We start from the raw sequence: 25,739 nt of genomic DNA, 5'->3' as shown, positions 1-25,739 counted from the left end.
CTCCCTCGCCGCCTGCGCCCGGCCGCCGGCCTCGCACACTCCCCCCGCTCCCTGGCGCCCGGAGGGGGCGGGGCTGGAGCCGCGCACGCGCAATGCTGCCGCCTCGGCGCTGCGGCAGTCGTGCGGGGCAGTTCTTCCGAGCGCGGCGGGAGGTGAGGAGCGGCCCGGGCGCGCGGGGGCAGTGCGCGCGTGTGGGTGCGCGTGCGCGCGCCGGGCGCGTGGCGGGGACCGTTGGAAGCGACCGTTCGGAATCGGGTGGTGGGGGGGGGAGGGAAACGGGCGGGGGGAGCCGCTCCTCTCGGGCGCGCAGCCGGGGAGGGGGCTCTGTGCGGAGGGGGAGCGCCGAGAGCGGAGCTCCGGCAGTGGAAGCGCCCGAGGCACTTCCCCTTCGGCCGCTGAGGGGAGGCACCCGGCGGCCCCGCTGCCGCCTTCCCGTCCCGAGCCGCTCTGAGTCGCCTCACCCCGCGGGTGCGGGACGCCCTGCGGCGGGCTGAGCCCCGCGCCGCCCCTCCGACCGCGGCCGCAGCGGCGGCGGAGCCCGAGCAGCACGCGGCTGCTTGGCTCGAGCCGTGCTCGTGCCTCTGTGTTGTGCCGCACGACGTTCGGTGGAAGCGTTCCCTCCGTTTTCCTGGGTGCCGAGGCAGGCGGCGCGGCTTCGTGCCGTGCAGGGTGTTTTAGGCGTTCCTGGGCTGCGGGGCGGTGAAGCGCTCGCGTTCGTCCCGCTGCTGGCTTTCACGGGGCTGCCGGCTGGATGCCCGCGAGCCTCTCGGAACCGGCCTTGAGAACGTTGTCCCCGAGGCGTGGTGACTTTGGAAAAGTTTTTATTTTTTTTGTCAGTTCTGGAGGATCTAAACCGCAAAGATTGCGGCGCGCTTTCTGTGTACGAAGGTGTAGCCTTACCTGCCTGCCTCAGTTGAGAACAACAGCTTATCGCTGGCTCAGACGCGCCGTGTCGGCAGTCGAACCAGACGATCTGAGGGGTCTGTTCTGACCCTAACGATTCTATGATTCCGTTGATCCATCCAGCTGTTTGCTTTCAGGACTGGGCGGTACGTGGTGACTAGTGAACGGATGGGGGATAGGAAGACTTACGAGCCTTCTCAGGTGCTGCGTGGCTTTGCTGAAAACCAGAAGCAAACCTCAAAGCTACGTGTTGATCTTCAGGTTGTACGCTGCATTTGTCGTGATGGCACAGAGGGCAAAGCGTTGTGTTTTAACTGCGAGCTGGTCAGCCTGGCTGTGGGGTCCGTCAGAACCCGTCAGCCTGTGTCAACCTAAACATGCTTTAGAGCAGGGCTGCTATTTAAAATAATCTATTGCCATTAGTCCTGACTCCAAAAGACCGTTCAGGAACTTGCTGGCTTGATTAACAGCAGTTGGAGTTTGTTCAAGCATGGACGTTGTTTCATTATATAGTACAATACAACCTTTACTCTGTATAGCGTCATTCAAGCAAACTGTATTGCAAAATGCACCGCTGAATTACTTTTAAAATGCTCCATTGAGTGAAGTACAATTGCAGAGACAAATGGGGAGAAAAACTGTAAGAATGGGACAACTGTTTTCAGCTGAGGTTTGAAATTTAGAGCCTGTTAGTACATTTGCTTTGGTTGCATTAGTGTTATATACGCTGTTTCTAGGATATACGCTAGCAAAAAAATCAGATGCAAGCTGAAATTTTTTCAGGCAAGTTTCCAATTTATAGGCAACTCCTAATAGTAACAAAAAGAGAAGCCCTTTAGTTGTTACCATTTGCAATGTTTGATTCCCAGTATGACTTGAAAGTTGATAAACCCTTCCTAAAACAACTAGAAAAATTTGTCCTACGCTTTCTTAACATCACGGGGTATGTTTGTTTTTGAAAAAACCAGAAACCTCAGTTTGATGTTTACTGGTAAACACTGCAGTATTGTAATCTTTAGGAAAACTCTGAGAGGAATGTTGTATTTCCCTTAAAAATTACACATGTTATTCGTGCATCTCAAGTAAAAAGGAAACAAACTCTTTAAATATGATGTTTAAATGGTGCTTATAGAAAAAGCAGATAGGTTTATTTGCTCGCCTCCTACTTGTGATTTGTGATTCAGCTTAATAAAATAATGCTTCAGTTAAAAAATGAAATGTGGCTTGTTAGTTTGCAGAGAGCTGTTATCAGGAGATGGCCTGGGGCTGGCAGCAGGGTAGGCTGCTGGTTCCCTGGGGCAAAGTGAGCTGACCCACAGCCTTTGAGTCCCGCGTGGGTTGTGGATTCTGACTCACAAGGAGGTGCAGGAAGAAGGGCTGGCTGCAGCTCTGCCCAGAAAATGGTGAGTGAGAGACAAAAGTGGGTGTGCTCAGCAAACCTCTTCTCTTGTATCAATTGAAAATGAGGGAATGCTGTGGGAGCGGGATAGCTCAGTACAATGCAACCTGCCATTGCTTGGACACTGCCGGAAGTCCTGTGGAGGTCTGTAATGATCCACAGAAGCATTACTGTGTAGGAGCTACGTGGCCTGAGGAAGGTGGGTTAATGGTCTCCAGCCAGGCTGCAGTGGAAAGTTGTCATAGGAACTGGCTTGCTGTTTGGCAGGGCCATGCCTTGTCTTCAGTCCATTAAAAGCTCACCTCTGTAACTAATCACCTCGGGATAAGAAGGGCCAGTGTGCCACCCTGCACAGAGCCATGGAGGGAACAGGCACATGGGCTCTACCCTGAGGGAAGCTGAGGACAGCCCAAGTGCTGCCCCTTGGGATGAGATCACAGAGCCTGTTCTGCGCCGTTGCCTTGGGATGGCTTGCCAACGTGGGTGTCCTGATAGAAAACAGCTGTGGTTTTTTTAGCAATACGAATAATGGGATGGAAAACTGAACAGAATGTGCCCGGAGTGGAAGTCTTGTCTGGCTCTTTGGGATGAGATGTTACTAAGTCACCGCGTGGGAATTCTTCGCTTATTGTCTGTACTCCATCTATTTTTTAAATTTTATTTCTTATGTCAGCATCACAAACATGTGAAATGGCTGCAATCTAAGTCTAAGAGCTGGCTGTTCTGTGTTTAAACACATCTTCACATATTTGCAAAGTGTGCATTCATATAAATATTTCTTACTCTAAAACATCTGTTTCGTACTTCTAAAGAAATTACTCTTATGTGTCATATTATGATGCTCATAGCAGTGATCTGTATTTTGCTTTTTAATCACTATGACTCGTTTACTGGAATGGTTCCTAAAACCTTGGACTGTGTACTCTGCATAGAGAGTGCGTATAACATGACTCCGCTTAACACAACCGCAGAGACAATCCAGTGTGCACAATAAATAGAACTTAATGTACAGTAAATAGACCTTAAGCAACATCTGGAAAACATTGCGTAGGTATTTCAGGTAGCCACTGTAAGCAATTGCTAATCCAAACCTGGCTACATGAGGGTAGTTACTAAGTGTTATGAATGTCTTTGCACGGCTAAAAAGGTGCTTGGGAGACCTGGGCATGCAAAGCTGTGATGGGGGAAGTACTTACTTTCATATGATGGTGCAGGATCAAGAAGGGAGCCTGAGTAATTCAGCCTAAAAACCCCCATCTGTCAAATCTGACAACTGCCCAAACGTCTAGCAGTGTGTGCTCCTTACAGTAAGGCCAGGAGCCGACCTGCTCTTACTTCCTGAATGCTTGGGTCCCCACGTGTGTGAGCACTGATGGCTGCATGCCAGCCCTCGCGCTCCTGTCACTTTTTCAAGTCCTGTGCAGAATGGCAGAGGCTAAACTTGTTGCTTGCGGTGACCCTCACTTATCATTCTCAGGGCGTGAATACCTGCTGCGGGCTTTACCAGCACAGCCAGCCCTTTTTTGGTAGTTTCATCGGAGAGAAAGTTCTGTCTGAGCCAGGGAAGTTGGAAACCCCACTGAGCTTGTTTGTATGCTGCTTTCTGTTAACGTGCAAGTAAAGAAGGCAGGCGGGTTCTTATCCTGTGCCTCTTACCAGTGGAAACCTCTTTAAATTCTGCAAAGGTGTGAGGTGCATTAAACGTGGAGAGCAGGAATTGCAGTAATGAAATATACCTGTAGTGGTGATGCTGGGACATGAATGGTCTGTTCATTTCTCTTTTGAAAATAAAGGATGCGCTGCTTCTGTAGAGCAATAGAAGAAGAGAGGGAGGCCCAGTCAGTTGTCAATCTTTAGAGATTGGTAGGTGGCATCAAAGTGAAGTAAGTTGGACGGATGTGTGGGGACAGTGTACCCTAGTGCTGCTTGTGATGTACTTAAACTGTAATAGAGAAGTCTCAGTGTCCAAAACTACCACTCCCTCTCATCTTACCACTTGCAATTTGTTTAAAAACAAAGGCTCCTTCAACAAAGGTTGAGGTCATTATGCATTCTAAACTTACCTTAATTTAGTTACAGACTATTCACAACTCCCAGCTGTGGTCCAGATATTTTCAAACAAAGGCCTACTATTTTGCACATATGCTTACTACTACATTATCATTTAACTTACTTGGCACATTTGGTTCAGCGGAAGGGGGAAGAGAGGCTTCCTGTGTGCGTTTCTATGAGAGGCTCTGGAGTAGAGTGGTTTTCCACTGTTTACTTAAGAACAGCCCTTTGGATTAACTGGCTTTGACCCAGGCCTTGTACTTCTCTGTGTTAACATTGGCATAATACATAAAACACTTGAGACACATTATTGCTGGATTTTTCAGGAAACAAATTCTCGCCGAATCCGCTGTGAAGGTGCATTTCCAAAAAATCTTTTTCCATCCAGGATGGTCCAGCTTTGGCAGCCGTGCAAGCCAGCTCTGGGCTGTGGGACCTACTGAGTGGGTTGCCCCTTTCTTGGGTGAGCTGCTGCCTTTCCCCAGGCAGCAACGGCTGCCTGCACTGCTGCAGTAACAGCAGCTGCATCTCTGCTTTGTGCATCCGGTTCAAGAGGAAGTGGGTTGCTGTTGAGGTAGGGTTTGCAGCTTAAATTGGTATTCTTCATCTCCTTTGTAGAACAGTAGTAACTTGTAGCAATCAACTCAGGTGTTACTGCTTGGATTGAGCTCTTCTGTCAAATGTAGCACATCTGGCCATGGCATATAACAAGATGAGCTTTCTATTCAGCTTCTGAAATAACCTAGAACAGAAAGTAAATTCCAAAGAGAGAAGACTGATGGCTTAGTATAAAGCATGCCAAAATCCCAACGCCAGCTGAATTCAGCTGGTGTTTGGGCTGGTTCAGCTGGCGACGAGTTGCATGTAGACATAGACAGCAACGATTAGGAACGTGGGGTCAGAGGAGAGCATGTGAATGTTCTGCCCTCAGAAACCCAAAGAAGTGCTGAGTGAGATGTATGCCACTGCTCTGTAAACATAACACAGCCATCGCCAGTAGTAGCATGAAAGGGTAAGTGCAGGTAATTTTGGAAGTCGTGAAGTGGAACCAGTTGCAGTTCAAAGCAAATAATCTTAATAATCTTTCTGGATGTTGGTGTTCTTACTTTTCTTCGAGATAGGTTTTTATCCTTTTATTATTATTATTCTAAGGAAGAGCTGCTTATGTTTGATGTTTGCAACTCACTCATTTGGATATTACAAAGCCATTCTGTCTCAAGACTGTGCGAAGATGTGTCTTTTGAAGTCACAGTAGATGACTGTGAGGATTAGTCCTGAGTGTTCTGGTTAAATCATGTGCTTTCTGACATGTTACAGTGTTCACTGGGAGTCTTTCAGTATAGATACCTGTAGTATTTGCATAGTTGTTTCTTTTTCACTGCTTGTTCATTTCAACTCATTTCATGTTGTTCTATTTATGTGCTGCTAGGTTGGGATGAGTTCATTCCCTGAAGAAAACCAATTAGTTGAATATAAATTTCAGGTGCCCTGAGCACCCGTTAGCATGAACCTGACCCTGGAAACTACCCTTCTAGTTCAGTTCCTGTAGCTTTGCCATCATTGTAATCCAAGTGGCTGAGTGGTGTTGGAAAGAGGAATTGAAGATAGAAGCAAGCCAGACTGGTAAATCATCTGTTCGTTCTGCTGTTTGGAAACTGAGGCAGGAATCAGATTTCAGTTTCCACTTCAGATTGCAAGCGTCTGTCAGTTGGTGCACTAGTGGTGTTTAAGGGACCAGGAAAGTACCTGCTCTGTGTCTTTGAGTGTTTAGGGCTGGGTACTGCATTTCCACATTTCCTTTGTTTAAAAAAAAAGAAGAGGAAAAAAAAAAAAAAGAAATTGTTGCTGAAAGCCGAACACATGTTAATGGGGTATCTCTGAAGAGGAAAAGTGCTCAAGAGGCATTTCTTTTCCTGTAATGCAAAGCAGGGCTGCCAGCAAGTAGAACTGTTAAGGAAAAAACGATAAAAATGATAAAAATGGAGGTTTGCTAATTAAATCTCTGGATGATTCAAGTAAGTAGACACAGAATCCCTCTGCTCAGTTCTTCAAAATGCCTTCCCTGCCCTGAAGTGTCAATGCTAAGCAATGACTAGTGTACCAGTAGATCTTTTACGAAATCCTTTTTAGTCAAGAAATTTAGCTTACTTGTACTGTTACTGTTTGGTGGCTGCAGTCATGCTGGGTAGAATGTGCATTATGCATGTTCCAGTGTTTCTTCATACCTTCTGATTGTAGCACTGAAGTGGAGTAGTTTCATAGAACATGAGTATGTTCAGAAAAATGTCTGGTGCTGGAATCATTAGCAGATGTGTGTAATATTTTTGAGCAAATTTTGTACAAACTGGGAAGAGTGTTACTTGCTGTGATCTGAGATGAAATAATAGCATGTAGTGTTCAATAAGCTGGGGATTTCTATCGGTTCTGATTCAGGGAAATAACAGTGTGGCCTTCCTAAGAGTTTTTTAAAAACACATTTGTGGTCTAACTTTTCCTATTTTCCTTTGCCTTGGCAATAGATTAGGCAGGTTCTTAACCTCTTCTGTTACGTGTATTGTAACTTCTCTTGCAATATTGCACTGACAGTTTGATGAACGAAGGCCAAGAAATCTGCTAGCTATGCTTGAGCAATCATGAGGGAAGGGATGATAAAACTCAACAAAGTTTTATTCATCTGCTGCTCATTTTTCTTCACAGCCTTGTAGCAGGTAAATATTAACAAAGTAATAAAAAACACTTGCAGTCTTTATAAATGTATGTGTTCTAGTGTTGAGAACAAATAGTTGGTGAGGGTAGGACACGCAGAGAGTTGTCTTTCCAAAGCCCAATGTTGTGGGTCTTCTAGTCTCCACTAACAAGTTACTTCATGTTCCCCAGAGAGAGAAGTCATGGCCCAAAGGAGGGTTCAGTGTTGGTAACTCTCAGCTCTGATTTTTGGGGTAACAAATCGCCAAAGTTCTCTTTTAATGTTCTCTCATCGTTCAGGCTGGAACGTTTCTTCCAGGTCACAGCTGCAGGAGTGGATTTGTTGCTTCATCTGTGTTCTCTCTGAACGCAGCCTGTGCTGGGACAAGTACAGGGAGAACATTGTGTGTACCCTCCTCAGCTCCTGCCAGGAAGCAATCTCCTGCGTCAGCAGGATTGATTTGGTGTATTAAAAACTAGTGAGCTGAAGGGTCCATGGAAGTCTGGTTTTGTTTTCCCCAAATGAATGTAGTGTTCTGTGTTGTGCTTGGGCAGGGTTGCAAAAAGTTTGTGAAGAAAAGAAAGAAGTTCATACTGTTAGAGAACAGTATAATGTAGGCCTTTGATATCAGTTGATAAAGCTGAGACAGTTACGTTATCATAGGAAAGCCAGAGACTGAGCAGAAACTCGTCATCAGAGGTGTTGGGTTACTTTGCTGATGAATTGAGTTACATAGGTTGCATAAGAAACGCTGTATGAATTAGCAGACTTTTGGAAGAGCATAGGAATACTGCAGAGAAGATGTTCATAAAATTGATTTACTTGCAGAGTTTCCTGAAGTGATGCCTCAGTACTACATATCTGTCAAGATTAAATGAGATTTGGGGGCCGATAACGTGTAGGTGGGGGCACTACTGTGCCCTAAGGATAGGTTTGTAATTTCATTTGCAATCACACAGACTATAATTACTACATTTGCCTCTGATTAAAAAAACAGGTCAAAAAAGGAACGAATTGTGCTCTCTGTGTGCAGAGGGGAACTGCACTGCTAGAAGAACTTTGAAACACCTTCAGACTTCACACTACTTGCCTTGTGGCTGCTCTGCGTGTTATTGATAGGTAAGATCTCAAAGGGAGAGACCAAATTTATATGTAAGTGGGGATGCAGGGAATGGTGCTGGAAAACAGAACAGGTAGCAGTGGGGAAAAAAAGAGTTCTAACTGATTTTGACAGGGCAACTCTTGAGATTACCAAGTCATTTTAGCTGTTGATCTCAGCGTTTATTTTCAGTAACTTTATGAAAGAAAGTTGAAGTGCGCCAGCTTCTTTGCTGAGCAGCACGTCCCTGGGCTTGTGCTGCATGCAATGCCCGTGGGACCGGTGTGGAGCAGCCAGCTGGCTCACTGCACCTGGGCTGGGCAGGGATAGATTCCAGCCCGCAGAGATGGGAACAGTCTCCAGGCTGCAGAGATGGTTCAGCTGCTGATTCTGCTGTTGCATCTGCTTTTGCAGTCTGTAAACATGTACAATGGAAGAGAGTTCAAGTGTCTTTTAAAAATCATCCTTGTTTTCCCTTCCACTTTGAAAGATTAGAAAAAAAAGTCAGAATAAGCTTTCAGGATCTTTGCTTTTTTCTATAACATATTAATGAAGCAGGGACCACACTCTTCAAAGACAAGAGGTGTCTTGTTTTTCTTATGCCAGTAAGCACTGTCAGTAAGGGAAGCCAATAAAAATGTTGTCCTCCCTCACCTTCCACGTTTAGAAGAGAGAGAGGGCTTTTGGCTGTTTGCGTTATCCAAGCTGACCTAGTTGCATACTTTCAGAATGACTGTGTGCCTGATCTGAGCTTTGCAACTCAAATACTTTGTTTTTACCACCACACTGCTGGAAGGGCTCATTAAGGCTGTACTTGCTTCCTGAGACACAGCAGAATCGAATGAAAAGCATCATTGTCTTGAAATACCGTCATCTGCCGCCAAAGGAGTTGCTGTTGTATAATCCCTATTAGCAGGTTGGAGTGGCAGTTGTTGCTTGGTCTGAAATTGGTATGTGGAGTGATGGCTTCCAGTTTTCTCACTGGGGATGGCACATCTTGTCTTGCTCACTCTCTTTGTGAGTCACAAACTCATATGATTGAGCCATCATGATCCGGTAGCAGCTTCTTACACAAGTTTGAACACCAAGGGTGTTTCATAGAAGTAGTGCTTGTTAATAAAACAGATTGTTAGTAAATAAGATCACTGTACGTACAATGTTTCAGATTGTTCTGAAGCAAAGCAGTAGAGATAGAATAGAAAAGTTTATTTTGGCTTTCCTTTTTGATTTGTGGAATTCAGTATGTTCATTTCTGTGCTGACATTTCTGCCTTTTGTGCTATTTGTGTTAATCTGCAGCTCAGCTAGCACTCTGTTATGCTTCATCTTTGTAGTAATAAAATCAGGATCTGCAGATATCAGACACGGAATCCCCATTATAGTGGGCTCTGCATCAAAGCTTGCCTCTCAGTTTTAAGCTAAAACATACACATGGGAATCCCTAAATATTTCCTTTAAGATGGACTTTATCACAGCAGAGAGATCAAATTCACCTCTAGATTTCAACTTTTTAAGATCTTGTGCAACTAAAGCAATTGCTTACATGAAAAACAGCGTGAGTAAAGTATTTGAACTATCTTCTGGGTTTCTTACTGGAATGTAACAGCTGGAAACAAGCAGCAGTTAGAACATGATGTTATTAGCCAGGTCCATGCTTGCTGTTGGCAGGTGGTCAATTGGACAACAGCTTGGGAACCTCTGCAGCTGTGGTTGCTGCAGGCTGTTGGGCTCTTTTCCTGCATAAAGCCTCTTAAGGAAGTGAGTGGCCCAAGATGAGCCTTTGTTTGTCCATTCGCCTTCTCTCCAGGTGAAACCTTGGAGGTTTCCCCTCAAGATTGCTGGTGTCTCAGCCTCTTATTCCACTCCAGTCTTTCTCTCGTAGCTTTATTCCTTCCTCAGTGTAATCACAGTATAATATATTGCTCTTAAATGGGACAGGTGGCTGAAGACAGTCTTCCAGCAGTGTTTGTTGCAGTGACAGGCACATAGATTCCTACTTGGAGCCCTTGTGTATCCAAGGATCAGATTTGATCTGCAGTCCCAGCATTTCTTTGAGACTTTGTGTTAATTTTTGGTTCTCCATGGCATGGCTCTTGCTTTTCTGGATCAAGTCTTGCATTCCTTAAGTGTACTCTGCCTTCTTTTTTTCTAGTGGTGGGACAATACTGGCCACGCTGGGCTCAGAGAGAGGGAGAGCTGGCACTACCTCTGGCAAATTGCTGATATAATGAGCAGCATGTTGAAAGTAACTTGACTAAAAAAAGGCCACTCTGCAGGAGATACTGAGAAGCAAGAGCTATGCGGAAGCTGGAGAATGTTCTCATTAGCTTACTGGAGAATTTGTGGTATCCATTTTAAGGTAGTAAACTCAATTACAGATGATTCAGGTGAATAGATTGTCTCTTGATAGTCAGAGAGGGTCAGATTTGAGGTTTGCTCCTTACAGAGCACTGTGGATTTCAGAGTATTTTTCTGAACTCCTTTCTAATCAACCCTGAAATTGATGATAATTAAGTCCTATTTAAAATAATGAGAATATTTTAAATTGACTCTTGCTCTTTGAAGTTCCTGAATGAGCAGAACTGCTTGGTTAGAAATGGATGATAACCCTAAAGCCTCCCATTTTATCTATTCTACATTTTTTACTGCTTCTAATACATTTTTGCTTACTGGATTATTACTGGGGCTCAAAGCATGGTACAGGCACCCTGTGGATATGATTGTCACTTGAAATAGTCTGATGAAAAATACTCCTGTGAAATAAGACAGAGGTTTGTTAAATATATTGTACTTTATTGTTATATAGCCTTTACTTTAACATGCAGATTCATGACAAAATTCAGCCTGGAATTAAATGAAATCCTTTAACAAGCCACACAAGCAGCATTCTGCCTTCTTATACATTTCCCATTCAGAAATAACCCATGAAATACTGTCATCTATCAATCAGACTGTAGTCAGGTAAATGTACAACTGGAAATGCTTTTCCAGTTTCTCTAAAAGCGCTCTCTTGAAAATGCAGCATCATTGAAGTCAGTTCTGTGTTAGAGCACAGGGGAAACATCCTGCAGAGGGAAAATAGGGAAAAGCTGGTATCTGAAAGGGAAAGGTAGGGATGGGAAGATCGGTGCAATCCACAGAGTAAGGGCAGCATTATGAATCTAGTAGGATATAATACTTCTTTTAATAAACCACAAGTGAGTGCATCTGTATTTATTATTAATAGGTTCTTAACAGCAGATCTCTACCTCTTTAGTACCATGTCATGCCCATACAGTTACCATTCTGAAAGCCTACCTCAAGTTCAGTTAAACTTGAGTAAACTTTGAAGTTTCTTTTAGAAGTAATTTAGAATTCAAATAGGAAGAACCTATCTTGTCCTTTCCTGCCATCATGAACCTGAAGCTACAATGTCAAAGACGCACATATGCATTACATTCTTCAAATGAATAACTTACCTTTAGACACAAACAGAAAAATAAAGTATATTTGTTTGTTCATATTGCTTACAAACATCACTACTTGGAGACTGTGGGCTTTTCAGTGTTGCCAGATATTTCAAGTCTAGGGCATACAAGTTACCATTTGGAAACACCTTTTGGAAGTGATTTGCCATTGGCTGTAAGCTGAAGTGCTGACGGTAGCACATGGTGTGGGTTCAGTTATCCCCAAGCTGTTGGGGACAGGAAGGAGCTGTGTGAACTCACAGCAGAGCTGCTGTATAGGGCTGCTGGTCAGAGGAGTGGAGCGTCATTCAGCATCCATGTCATCCGTGCACAGGTCTGCTGTGTGTGGGTAAGAGAATTCTCAGTCCTCAAGAATTTGAACTAGATACATAATGTTACTGATGTCCTGACCTAGACTGGCTGTACTTTTGTCTTCTAATTCTATATGAATCAAAGAATTGCACTTTTCACTACATTTCCTAGGTTAGGCATCAGGTGAAGCTAACATAGCCTAAAATGTATTTGGCTAATTCTTTTAGAATTCCTTGGGAGGCTTTATCAGTCTGGCTGCTGTAAAATGTCTCTCTGTTGTGTATTGTTTAAAATGCTCTTTGGTTGCAAAGTTAATGATCTTAGTTATTATTAAGAGTTTAATGCACTATCACTCTTTTTTAAAACGCTACCAGAGACATTTCCTGAAGAATTCTACCCCTCCTACATTATTCCTGTTCTTTGGTCCATAATAAATCTGCTCCCTTGGTAAATTTTTCTTGTTTTTATTATACTTTAAAAACTTTTCATTGTCCTTAGCTCTCCTGAAGTGACACCTCCACCAAACTTTGCAGATTAGTTTGCCACAAGATTATTTTTTCTTTTATTTTGCTTTGTCCTGGTAGGAGCTGCAGGAGCCATTTATCCTGTTCTCCAGTTTGGTTTGTTGATAATTCTGGGTGCTGTGATCATTCTGACTTCTGTACATCTGGGACCGGCTAGTTCTGAGTTATCAGGAACATTATAATACGTACTGGGAAGTCCTCCCATATCTCCACCCATTTCTCTGTATTGTTCTTCCTAAGCAGAATGTGAGTAGAGATTTCAGTATTGAGCTCACATGAATAGTTCCCCTGGGTTTCAGAAATGCCACCCACTGGATTTTTTTCTCCTTAGTCGGCACTTTTGTTTCTAGAAATTCTTTGTTACTTTGCTTCCTGGCAGCCCTGAGGTGTGTCAGAAATTTGCTACAACACAGAATGATAGAATGGTTGGATTGGAAGGGACCTCGAATATCATCTAGTTCCAACCCCCTGTCACAAGCAGGGTTGCCAGCCACTGCATCATGCACCAGATCAGGGCTCAGGGCCCCATTTAGCCTGGCCTTGAACACCTCCAGGGCTTCAGTGTGTTTGTGATACCCTGAGCTGGAGCTTGTGGAAGGTTTGAGGGTTGTTCCCTGCCCTATGCTGTTCTATGCCCTGCTATCTGTAGCTGACAAAATGGGGACAGCACCTTTGACTGTCCCTAAATGTGTTTACAGTGGAAGAGAGTTTGCAGAGAGCTCTGGGAAGGCAGGCATGAGGCCCTGCCCTCATGGTGAAGCAGGAGGTGCCACTTCGGGGGATTACGGAGTCCGGGCCGCTTCCTGCAGGCTCTCCATCCCAAGTAGTTAGATGTTCCATAGGACCGGGGGATATGGTGCTCACCTGAGTGGGCTTCATCTCTGATGCTAGTTGTCCAAAGTGTCTAGTCTAAGCTTGACGTAGATGCAAGTTAATTCTGTGCAAAGTGGAGGGAGAAGGATGCTCCTGGCAAGCAAGCCGCTCGTTCTGAACCCAGTGACATGGACAGACCTCTCAGCAGGCAAGTGCCTTTCCCTTCTCATTCTCAATTTGTGAGGCTGTGCTGTGACCTGAGCCTGGAATTTGAACTGTGCTTTGACCGAACCAACCTCAATCCTCCTTCCTTTCCTTTTCCCCTTTCACAGGACCGTTAACTCCCCCCTTGCTGAGATCCCCAGGTCACCTGGGAGAAAGTAGCCTTGCAGCCAGGGGTCAGGAACCTCTTGTAGGCTTGGCAAGGCACCAGGAGCTCTGTGTATCACTGCCTCGGGCCAAAGCCTTTATATATCAAACCTTAGCTGTGATCATTTATGTCCCCGTTCACTTTGCCCACGTGCACGTACGCGTGTGGGTCGTGCTGACAAGATACCAAGGATTCCTAAAGCAGCATGTGTGAGAAAAGGACAGATGTAGCTTGTGGCAAATTGGTGTCTTGGGATTGGTTTGCTGTGGGTTTGTTTTCTGCTCCATAAGCTCTTGGACAGGATCCTGGAAAGAGTGGACTCGTCACTGCTATTTTATTTATCCCTACATTTTGGTGTGTATGCCTCTGATTTGGCATTGCATCATCCAAGTGTTGAAAACAAACTAAGAAAAAAATACAAGTGGTGTATTTAACCCAAACACATCAGGTATTATGAGGTGCAGAAATTTCTAACCATTGGCCAAAAAAGATGAGGAAATTAACTCGTCAAACTCCTTGAAGGGGAGTGCCTATGTGCTTGTTATTTAACTTGTGAAAGCAATACACTATCCGTGATTCTTAAAATCACCTGAGGCTTAACAAAAGAAGCGAATTAATTTCTTACAAAATATGTGTTGAAAATCTCATGTTCTTTTGGACAAAAGCATCTGTAATGGATAGTAGCTCTGTGCCAAAGCATTGACGTGGGGTTTTAAAATACTTTTTCAAAATGAACCCTGCACCCTAAACACTATCAGATGTTTAATTAAGACTGCAACAGCAAGGAGCATGTTTGCCATAAATTATAGGGAGATGTTCTAACATGCTTCATCTATGTAAAGATTTCTATTTTTATGTGAAGCTATTTACAGGTTATTGATTTCAAAAATAGATCTGTAACTAAAGAAAGATGCATCGTATTTCAGTTACTTGGAGTTTAGGATCTTGCCTGGCTAGCTGCCTGCTCTCTTAGATGTTTATTCCTGTGGCTTACGAGTGTATGGAGTGATTCACCCCTTCTTATTTTTCTCTCTGTATTTGGCACTACTGCAAAGAGGAATATTTGTATTCAGGGATCAGGTCCCATGCCTTTTGCCCTCTCAGGTAGGCTGGTTTTGGTACCTTGGAGCACTGGAGCAATTTCATTCAAGTCAGTAAGACTTGTTGTGTGAGTGGAGTTTCTAGGTGGTGAAGAGGCATCACAATATAATTTGTATGTAATTGGTGTTTTATTTCAGAGCAGTAAGCTATCATCAGAGCTCCAGTGCAGCCTGCTAAGCTGTAAGAGTGCCTTTGAGTTTATGTAATGCAAAACTTCAGCAATATATTTTTTTATTTTTATGCTTTGTGGACATTAAAACAACAATTTTAGTAAATAAATCAGCAATGCCTGAAGGCAGAAGTAATGTCTTTTATTAGAGCAACTGATAGACTTTGAAAATTTAGACAAGCTTGTATGCCCAAGAGCTCATCTATTTTTTCCAGCCATACCAGTTGGTCTAATAAAAGATATTGCCTCTGTCTACAGACCTTGTCCTCCCTTTGAACTCTATTCATCACAGCTACAGAAAAATAACTGCTGGAACATTAAAATAATCCATGTATTTCTTGCTTAACTGTGGAAACTCAGATTTTTGTGGCTTCCTCAAGGCTTGGATTTTTGAATCCTAACACTCAGTACAATTCTGTCTGATCTCCCCTGCGTAGAAGAGGGTTTCACACGGGAGCTCAGACTGCTTCACTGACTTCTCATTTTAGAAAGAACATTGACAAAGGTAACCTGCTAATGATCTTTTACCATGTGGGCTCTAGAATTCTTTGTGAGATGCTGTTGGGGAGCTATCAGATGTGTGGCATGGATGGCTGTTGCGTACAGTCCTATCTTAGCGCCTGTGTCAGCATCTATGTTTAATGTGATGTGATAGTGATGGGAAGCAGATGAAGTGGGAAGTAGCTAGCATAATGGAACGGTTCTGATTTTGGCCATTGATGTAAGTCTTCAGATCTTGGTGGGCAGTTTGCATTCAGCTGGTAGACCAAGATCTCGCAGCCAACCATGCAACAGTTTTGTAGAGCTATTTGACTTTCCTTTTAGAGGCCTTGAACACGGATATCTTTTAGATCTGAATCCATAGCTCAAGGTCAGTAGCTTTACAATAGCTCCAGTAAGACCACAGTGGTGGTGATATAAACCATCTCAAAATGTTTATGGGGTAGCCTATTTTCCACCTTCTGAAGACATAAGCCTTCTGTGTCTTTCAGTATGGGGGTCCCACAAGATCCTGAGGCCTGTCGTTGTGTGGGCCTTGCACTCCCTAAGTCTTCTCCTCCAGCAGGGCTGCTGCAGAAAGCCCCTGGCAGGCAGTGCTGTGGGCGCAGTGCCCCGCTTTGAAGAGAAACAGGTTGATGCTCACAGGCTGTTCATTCCCTTAGTGCCTTTGGGCACTGCTTAAATTGCTGGTAATTGCTCATAAGCCCTTAGCGGCCTGGGTTTGGGCTATTTTAGAAGCTGTGTCTCCCTGCATGCCCTGTTGTGGAAGCTGTGGTTGGCTGACGTGTTCATGTCCCTCTGGCTGCGCTGACCTCCTCCCTGGGGGTGCTGTGGGGAATTGGTGGCAGGCAGCTCTCAGCACAGGAATGCATCCCTGTGGCTGCCTGCCAGGGCCTAAATTTGGTGACCTTTAGGATGTGGCATCAGATGCGTTTGTAAACGTTGCTTATAGTAACTGAGAGACGGGTAGGGAATGCTGGGGGAGGGAGGAACGTATTCTTTACAGCCAAGCTATTTGCCTCCTGTTTGATTTTTATGACCAACAAATAGTAGGCGAATGCACTAACAGATGCTGTGATGATCACAGCTGTTGGTCTTTAATCAAAATTAAAATTAAAAAATGATACAGATTGTCTCTAGGAGAGCGAGCACACCCAAGTGCAATGACTTCAAGTCATAACGTGACCACATGCTGTGCTCTCTGCTTTGCTGAAATCACGTTTTCCTTCTGTGGAACAAGGGCAGGCTTCTTTTAAAGGTGTCTAGAGATGGTTACAGTGTCATTACTCATCTAATTTGTGGGTAGTTGTGTTTCTTTTAAGGGAAGAGTAAACAAGGCAAGCCCTGCAGCCTGGCTGCACAATTACACAGAGCTGCAGTTTTGTGTTGTGCCTCATCTGATGTCCTCATGGGACACATCTCCCACCAGCATGTGAATAACACAGGGGGGAGTGTACCCCTCTAGCCTCATTGCACGGCCTTCCTGAAGCTTTCTTCAGATTTAGTTTTGACAACCACTTCTTGAAGGGTTGCGGGTGTTTGTGAATGTCAGCATGGGTAGCAGTACAGTTTTGAGTGTCTTCTCGCTTTGCCCTAATGGGTTTGGCCTGCGGAGAACACAAGGTAATCTTTATACTTCCCTTCTGTTTCTTCTGCTAAGTTGGTGTCAGTCTGAAGTACTGTCTTTGCCCAGAGTTCAAATAAGAAACAAAGCCAGAGAAAAGGCTCTGCATTTTTACTGTGGTAAACGTGATGAGGTTGGTCCTGCTGGCTGGAGTTTGTAGGATTTACTTTGCCTGATTTATCTCGTGTGTAAAGGGTAACTTTTCCAACAGTTATAGCTTATGCATGTTTGTAAGTCTAAGATTTAAAAAGGAAAAAAAAAAAGTGACTTTTCAGCAATGAGGACAAGGTCTTTGTTTCTAAAAGCATTTTCACCACAGTGGGTAGGAATATCTTAAAAGTTCCAGCCACGTGGAAGAGCCCTCCCTGCTCTTGTCTTGGCTCCCTATCTCATCTGACATCTCAGGAAGGCAAAGTACCACTGGGTACTTCGCAAGACTTCCTGAGTAGCATTGCATCTCTTAGCACCAGGAAACAGACAACTTGTTGGTGAAACAGATCTTGAATTTAAGAAAGATTTTCTCTTCTGGCTCTTTCAGAAATAAAGAAGCATTTAAAGATGACAACCTCCTGGAGTGACCGACTCCAGAATGCAGCAGATCTCCCTGCAAACATGGATGGGCATGCTCTGAAGAAGTACCGCCGGGAAGCCTATCACCGGTAAGTCCTTCCTGGAGCTCCACAGCTGATGTGCTGAGAGAGAGGGGAATGAACTAAATGTAATCTTCCCCTTTCTTGTTGTTTTCTACAAGCTGTTACAAACTGAAAGGTCATTCCCACCTCCCACCCCCAGAAGTGTTAGTAGAAAATGTTTTAGGATATAACACAGTATTTGCCTGCGGGAATGTACAAACAGTAGAGGTGAGATACATGTGAAGGTGTGCTTTTTGAACGTAGCCAAAAGATTAATTCCAGGTTAAATTTTGGGATAGAAGCTTTGAAGTCAAGAAATACTAGGTGACAGAAATATTGTACTAATTATTGCATTAGAGAGTGAGAGCGCATAAGCTTAGACACTGGAACGCACAAATAAAAATAATGAAGAATTAAATAGGGCAGAAATTGAGTGTTTGAGAATTGTATCTCTACATATTGGCCTCCTGGCCTCCTTTTCTCTGGTAGGTGCCTCTGTTGTAAAAAAAAAAAAAAAACAAAAAAAAAACAAATATTACAATCTAAATAAACAAGATTACAGAATAAAATAAATGTTGTTGCTCTCATTTTATCACTTAGGAATCAAGGTACAGAGAATAGATTGTTTTCACAAGATCACATTGGATGTTTGGTTGAGCCAAGAATTCAGCCCACAGCTTCCAAGGTCCAAGGCCTTGAGCATAAGATGGATGCAGTCTGTATCTTCATCAGATGTCTGGACTGTTACAGCATTAAAAACAACAGTATCTAGTAGTTGTCAGTATTCTGACTGTGGGAGGTGTACCATCAAATTTTAGCTTGTTTAATTTGAGAAGTCCTGCAGTATGATAATCAGAGTGTGTTCAGCAGGAGTTGGGGAGATGGAAATCTGATACAGAAATAGAAAAAGATGTCAAGTTTCCCAACCTCATGCTTAAATGCCATGTTGCGTTTGTGATTCATACATGGTGGTATTTCTGAGGAAATGCTTAAGAAGTGTTAGGTATCTTTGAATCTCCAAATGGAATCTAATTAGAGAAAAATGCCTTAACATGATATGATAGGCCAGATTGTGCAAGTTGCAATGTAAAAGGCTGAGTAATGGATCCTGTGATGCCTTTCTGAAGCTTTCCAATTTCCACTGAAGGATGTTCGGGTATATGTCTTAAATGTTGACATTATTTAAGTCTCTGTGCCAGCTGGTTTGTCAAGATATGAACAGTCCTAATGTAACTATGTATAGCATGTAAAGAGATGAATTTTATACTGCTCCCTTGCAAAAATCTTAACCTTGAAGTCATTGACAAATTTGTATCATAATTTTACCTAGGACTTTAGTTGTGTTACTTCTGATCTAGACTGATGTAAATGAAATCAGAGTAAGGCCTGCTTATTTATTTCCTAAATCTTAGCTCAATGTTAACTATAGTTAGGTGCTGACAGGTTGTTAAATGTAGTACAAGATCTGAGGGACGCAGCACTTGTCCTCAAGAGCTCACACATTTAAGTACTCTTCATGTTAACCCTTACTCGTGCAAAAAATCTGTATCCATTGTTTGTTCCAGAATCAATTTCCCCACAGTAAATGAGCATGCACTCATATATAGGAGGGTTTCTCAAAGGAGCTGGGATCAGGTAGTCTGAAATTGGTGTCTTTCACAGTTTAAATATTCAGTTATTGAACCTAGAAATGTCTTGTTCAAAACTTGTTGAGCAGAAATGTTGCTAACTCTCCAGGTTTTCATGGAAAGCATGGCATTTGAAATACATTAAGGGGAGGCATGTTTTCTTTTTGAAATTACTGTCCTCTTTGGAGAGGGAGGGAACATGAGAGAGAATGAAAGAACCCGGTGCCAAGACTGTAGTATAAATCTGTGCTATTACTGGCTTTAGTGTACCAGTTTCATGGGAGTTATTTTAACAATCCAGTATTGTAAGAATCTGAAACAACTTCATTCCAGAGGCAGTGTTGTCAGACTTCTATTTCTAGTAGTTTTTGTGATCTTGGTACTAACAGATGTGTTGTTGCTTAAAAGATAAATGCAGGCTTTAAATGACAGAGTGGGAACAAAGTTATTTCTCCATGTTGTTTTTTTTTTTGTTTTTCTTTTTTTTTTAGTATTTCATTAATTGTTCAGATGTAGGATACGTATGCTTGTCACAGCCATCTCTTTTAGGATGTGAAGCTGTTTCAGTAAGATCCCAGTTTGCTTTGACTGTTGGTTATTGCTGTAGCACTCTCAATTTCATAAAAAAGAGAGGTAGAAAACTGAAGATATTGAGATTCACGTTTCTTTTTTTCATGTACCACTGGTTACTTCGTTGTGCTCTAGGAAGGACTGATGGCTTAGAATTGTGAATGTTTGAGTCCGTCCTTTCTCTTCTTTCTGTTTAAGCCTGTTTTTCTGTCTCTTCTTATCTTAGCAGCTTAAAAAAAAAAAATCCTTGAGGATGCAAATCCAAAGTGATTTAGGAACACAATAAAAATAACAAATTTAATACTATTTACCTGTAAGCTTGTCCCAGTGATTTTATGGGTCCTATCTGGAAGAATTTGGCAGCAGTGCCACATTCAGATATAAGCATGGCTGGAGCTATGCTTACTTCCATGCTGGAGGCCTATTTGGGCTTGAAGTCATTCAGTGGGATTTTCTGATTGCTGCTACTAGTGCTTTTCTGAAGTGTGAAATGTAAAAAAAAAGATGTATCATTGTTCATTTATTTCAAGCTTAATTAATTATCAGTGGAGATAGTTAAACCAATTGATTTCACTTTCTGGCTCTCATGAAGTAGACCAGATATGGTATGCTTGAATTGTAAATGTTGAAACAACAAAAAGTGAGGGGAAAATTTTCCAGTCCAAGCAGTATAATGTACCTTAAAAATGCTCTCATATGCTTTAAACTTTTAGAAAACTTTCTCAAAAATGAGCTCTGAAGTTACCATTCAGTACTCATTTTCTGTGATTTTTTTCTTTCCGGGAGTCTGTTTTTTCAGGTGTTTCACTTACTGTATAATATTGATGGATGGATCCTCAATGTGTAATGCTGTTGGCAGAAATCCCTTTTGAGACTGGTTTAACTGGTGTAGTGCATACTGACTCAGGGTGTAATGACTGTATCGTAACCATTCTGCATGCCATAGGCAAGAATGCTCAAAATCAATATTTATAGCTGCTTTCCTCCATGGGTTTTTCTTTGTGTTTGAATCAATTTGTATAGCATCTGAGAAATTAGGCTGTTGAGGTTACTGAGGAAGCAAGCGGAGCTTGAGAATATGGAAGTGCATGCTATGCTGTAGTGCTAAAGGGCTGTATAAGCAACATCAACAATTGAAAAACCTATAGGGAGGGGAAAGGGGTGGTTTAATGTTGTCAGAGTATTTCTGATCGCTTTAACTAAGACTACAAGTTGGGTAGTGTTGCTGTAAGCCACAAACCTAGTTATACAACATTGTTGGCGCCTGTTGGAGGTGAGGTCTAAAGATGAATTAATATACAAGCTAGATGTTATTCATTCTCTAGCAGAGGTCACTGGTAAGAGGATACTGCATCACTGCACTATTAGCAACATACATTTTAATTCAGAAATAAAATGGACACATAGCTGCTAGGTGGTTTTTCCTTCGTGTGTGTGGTTGTGAGGCCACCTCCCTCATGCTGCACTTGTTGACTTTTCCGGGTAGAGGATAATCACTAGGTCATTTGTTCTGGAGGAGTACTGTCATTTAACGTGATTGTAATTAACCAAGAACTAGGTTGACTCTGAGCCACCAAATTGCCCTAGTGTCTATTTTTTAACTTGGAGTGAGCACTTCTAGGCACCCTCTGGATTACCTCGCATAGCTCTGTAGGGTTTAAATAGAAACCGCATCTAGTTAAAGCAAATAATGGAAAAAGTTGGTGTTCCATCCACTCTTGTTACTGACAGTTCCCAAGATCCAGGAAACAGGTATTTGCATTTACTTTTATTCTGTGGTTTTGGCTTTGCAGCAAGGTTGGGATAGCCGTTTATGTTAAACATGTAGGCTTTGGGATGCTTTTGCCATTTTGCACCAGTCTTCTCATCCTCAATGTGGGGTTTCTGTCGTAGCTTTGTTTTGTCACAGAGTTGTTTACTGGCTAGCTCAGGGGATGTGGCATCACAGTTTCTAATCCTAATTCTGCTGCTGACTGATCACAGGCGTTCAACTAAGTTGCTTTATAGCTACATGCTCCAGTTTGCTTTTAAAGCATCTTATGGTGTTAGTATGCATTATGTAATTTAAACTGTTAATATACTTTAACATCCCGTGTCCAAACAGGATCAACAGAACAAAAGGAACAACAAAGCAAAAGAATTACCAATCGATTGTTTCCATTTCTAGATTTAAAAATGTATATAAGATATGTTTCAGCATGTTCAAATTTGTGAACGCTGGGTTGATTTGGTGGTTGCAAACAGCTGGAAATGTTATGTAGACTAGGTTAAGAGATTGAAACGATTTGTCTATTAGGTTAGCTATATATAAGGTCCCTTTATAATGATCAATTGGATCGGGTGGCAAACGAGAAAAAAACACTACTATTAGTCTAAAAATGCTGTGTACCTTTTCCCATCAGAGGTGTTCCAGGAGGCGATGGGTGCTATTTCCAATGTAACTTCAAATGGCGTAGCTCTGTGGGCACTGCCCGCTCCGGTCTGTCCTCATATGTCTTTATGCAGCCTCCGTGGGCTCGTGCAGTGGCATGTGTAGAGCTGCAGGCAGCGTGTGCCTCTGTATTTATTTTGCTTTAGTGCTTTCGACATTGGAGAGAGGGGGAGAGGGGTGTTAAGGCGGCGGAATGGATGGGCTTATGAGAAAGCAGAACACTTGCCAAATTAATAATAAAGAAATTACTTTGAAAATGTCCCGTGATCTGTAATAGTTTCATGGAGCAGACGTGTGTTATTTTGGGATGGAATCCATACGTGAGCTCCTTGGCACTTTGCTGTTGCCTGGGAAGAAAATCCAAACAATGGAAATAGAAGTGGTGAAGGCTGTCTGCTTCCCTCTGAACGCTGCTGGATTTTGGAGGGGAGCACTCATGGATGTGTTTCTGGATACAGCCTCATCAGACTTCTAAGTTCAGCTGTAATCTGATTTTTCAGTTTTATGGCACTGAAATTATGCAGGGATGGTTGGTTAGTCTTGGGAAATTACTGGGCGTTATGTTGGGAGTCTTACTACAAGTTGCCTTAAAACTTTGATGCCTTTTTTCTCTGTCTCCTATCTGAAACTGTTTCACCTGCCTTAACAAATGTCAGGCCCAAACACTCACTCTTAACACAATTACAAATATAGTGATGAGTCTGAATTTTCCTCTTTGGTTGAAGAAGGAATAAAATGAAACTGAAAATCCAGCGTAACTTAGTATCCTTCTGGAGGTATCTCACACAATGTGTGCAGGTTGGGTGAAGTCATTGAAGGGTTCATCTGAGCTCTCACTGCTGCTGGTGGAGTCTCCTGCAGCCAGAGCTGTATGTCATATGCTGGGACCTCTCCTCTAAGCACACATCTGGGGACTAAGCGGTAGAGAGCATCTGCTCATTCTATCAGTGGTGATATACTTTTTCATTATTATCCTTTTAAAAAGGCTTTGGGGAACTTGGACGTGGGAAGCTATCAAAAGCTTTTCCATTTAGTTCCCCTGTGTTTCTTTTTAACTCTTCCTGCTTATTAAAACACAGAAGTTGTCCATAAAGCGAAGATTAAACAGAATGCCTCAACCATGAGGAAGCAGGAATCTGAGACCTCTCAGGAGTTAGGAGCCGTCTGCCAATGTTCCTCCGTAGCTGTGTAATTCCGGTGCATTTTGTTTATTTTGTTGGTCACGTTACCACAATATTATACATGCAAATTGCACCCAGGGTACAGCGTGCTTCTGAGATTTTGCACAAACAAAATAAAAACATTTCTCCCTCTCCGCCTGCGTTCCTCCCCTGTGTTACTCGAGAAGAGATGGGATTTAGGTTCCTACCTCAGAACTGATTGACAGGAACAGTAACAAAACCCTGATCAGTTCACTTGTAAAAAAAAATCTGAAGGACTGTGAATTGCAGTGTTGAGGATATGAGGGCTCTGTGACTCCCGTTATGCATGCTCAGCAGTTCCTTCTTCCTTGCCATACAACGTGGTTTTCTCTTGTTCAGCACAATTCTTAGAGCTTAAAAAGAAAATAAATACTGTCATCACTGAGCACCTTCTGCTGTGGCCAAGCTGCAAGGTTTAATCTTTGAGGAAGAGCTCATTAGTAGGGAAGTTAGCACAGAAACAGCACCTGAAGTCTGTTTTTTTTTTTTTCCTAAGGCTGTGGATCTGTTGTGGGCTCAGCCACCTGCTCTGAGCCTGGCCAGGGTTGCTGCACCAGGGATGCAGATCTCTGACACAGTTACAAGCGTATTGCTCCAGCCAGAAGTGTAATGCTTGATTTTTCACAAGGGAAGGACAGGTGAAGGCAAGAGAAAAGTGGTGTCCCGGTGAAGGAGGAGCCTGGCTGCTGACAGATGTGGAACTGGGAACAGCACCAGCACAGGGATGTATGAGGTGGTCTCATGTGGTGCCTGCATTTGGCTGCTCATATCGTCCAGTGCTGGTGAATGTTCAAATCAGCTTAATTTTTAACTCCAGTGCTCCTAGTTAAAACAATTATTTTCTGAATGGCAGAGACCAAAATCTGGGAAAATGAAAGCATGATTTAATTCTAATTCTGGCAATTGGAAAAATGACTTGAGGTTAAAATGTCCTTTCCTAAAAAGGTTGGGTGATATTAGTTTTCACTTTACTCTGACTTCTTCTCCAGACCTTTTATTTATATGCAGGGTTACAAGCTCTTGTCACTTCTTCCTGCACCTGTGCTGCTGTGGTGACATTACATTTTTTGCACACCTGAGCAGCATTACTGAGATCAGCTGAGCATACACTCGCTCAGCTCTAAGCATGGGGCTGGGCTGCATCTGCAGCTCCTGCCAAGCATCTGGCTCTTCCCAGAAACTGTCCTGATGGTTTGATTTCAACTTTTATCTTTAGTTTCTAGGATACTGCAGATATTTACTACTTTGAGTAAACTCCCCAGAATTAAGTTAAGCAGGCCAGCTTCAAGGAGTAAATTTTTGTAAGTATTATAGAACCATGGAACCATTTAAGTTGGAAGGGACCTTTAAATGCCACCCAGTCCCATTTCCCTGCAGCAAACAGGGTCACCTACAGCTCCATCAAGTGCTCAGAGCCCCTCCAGCCTGGCCTTGAGTGTCTCCAGGGGTGGAACACCACCAGTTCTCTGGGCAACCTGTGTCAGTGCCTCACCATCCTTACCATAAAAGACTTTATCCTAATATGCAGCCTAAATCTCCCCTTTATCTATTTAGCCCCTTGTGCATAAAGGGTTGCATTTGTAGGAGATATCTTCCCTTATTGGAATTTAGAACTGTGTTCCTGAGCATCTACAAAGGAATGGAGCATCTGCCTGGGCCTGCATGAGATAAGTGAGATTGATTCCAATTGCTTTGCCACTGTTTAGTCTGCCATTTAATCTGCCTTCATGGATCCAAGTTTAAATTGATTCACGTGTTCTCATTTCCTGTCTTGAACTTGTTGTGCAATAGCCTTTTTTTCTTTTTCTTTCTTTCTTTCTTTTTTTTTTTTAGAGACATTTTCTCAGTTTCACTCTAGAACTGGTGAGTGAAGCAGTCACCCTGCCAAACGAGTTGGTGGATGCCTTGAAGTCTGCCAGGTCCCACAGACTGTCAGGGTACGATCAGCCCTTGCCACGTACAGTTTCTAGGTCACGGTGGATATTTACAGGTTGACGGAGAAAGATCAGCCTTCACCAACTGTAAACAAGGCAGGACTGGTATAGTGAATTTCTTGTTTTAGTCCAAAGACCTGTTTTGGAACAAAAAATATGCTTATAGATATTGTTCCATTCATTGCCTTTAGTAAACTTTCCCAGATCATCGGTATCACCATGTGCTGTGTGTTTTATTTAGTCCCAGGGTTCAGTTTGTAAATACTCCAAAAGAAAGTGATGAAAAAATGTCTGAGGCTTAGAGGTCTTTCCATGGTTTTGGTCAGTTTGGTGTCGTCATCATC

The 25,739-nt window shown here is 43.0% G+C and overlaps 1 protein-coding gene across 6 annotated transcripts in view; it reads left to right on the top strand.

The window, feature by feature from the left end:
* The first annotated feature begins 1 nt into the window (after position 1).
* NT5C2 (5'-nucleotidase, cytosolic II) overlaps positions 2-25,739 on the top strand; it is a 56,456-nt gene continuing 30,718 nt past the window's right edge. Inside the window, exons 1-3 of one of the 6 annotated variants that reach the window (XM_090145439.1) lie at positions 542-1,164; positions 2,135-2,306; positions 17,537-17,657. In XM_090145439.1, coding sequence (XP_090001565.1) covers positions 17,557-17,657 — 101 coding nt within the window. In that variant the 5' untranslated portion in view covers positions 542-1,164; positions 2,135-2,306; positions 17,537-17,556. Of the gene's footprint in view, positions 153-541; positions 1,165-2,134; positions 2,307-7,082; positions 8,160-12,797; positions 13,442-16,973; positions 16,998-17,536; positions 17,658-25,739 lie in introns of those variants that run through there. The other 5 variants (XM_031597555.2, XM_031597556.2, XM_031597558.2 and 2 more) reach the window with 5 other exon arrangements.

Source organism: Phasianus colchicus, chromosome 8, assembly GCF_987193195.1.
Source record: "Phasianus colchicus chromosome 8, bPhaCol1.hap1.1, whole genome shotgun sequence".
NCBI lineage: Eukaryota > Metazoa > Chordata > Aves > Galliformes > Phasianidae > Phasianus > Phasianus colchicus.
The sequence above is the reverse complement of the archived record's forward strand: the minus strand, read 5'-3'. Positions and strand labels throughout refer to the sequence as shown.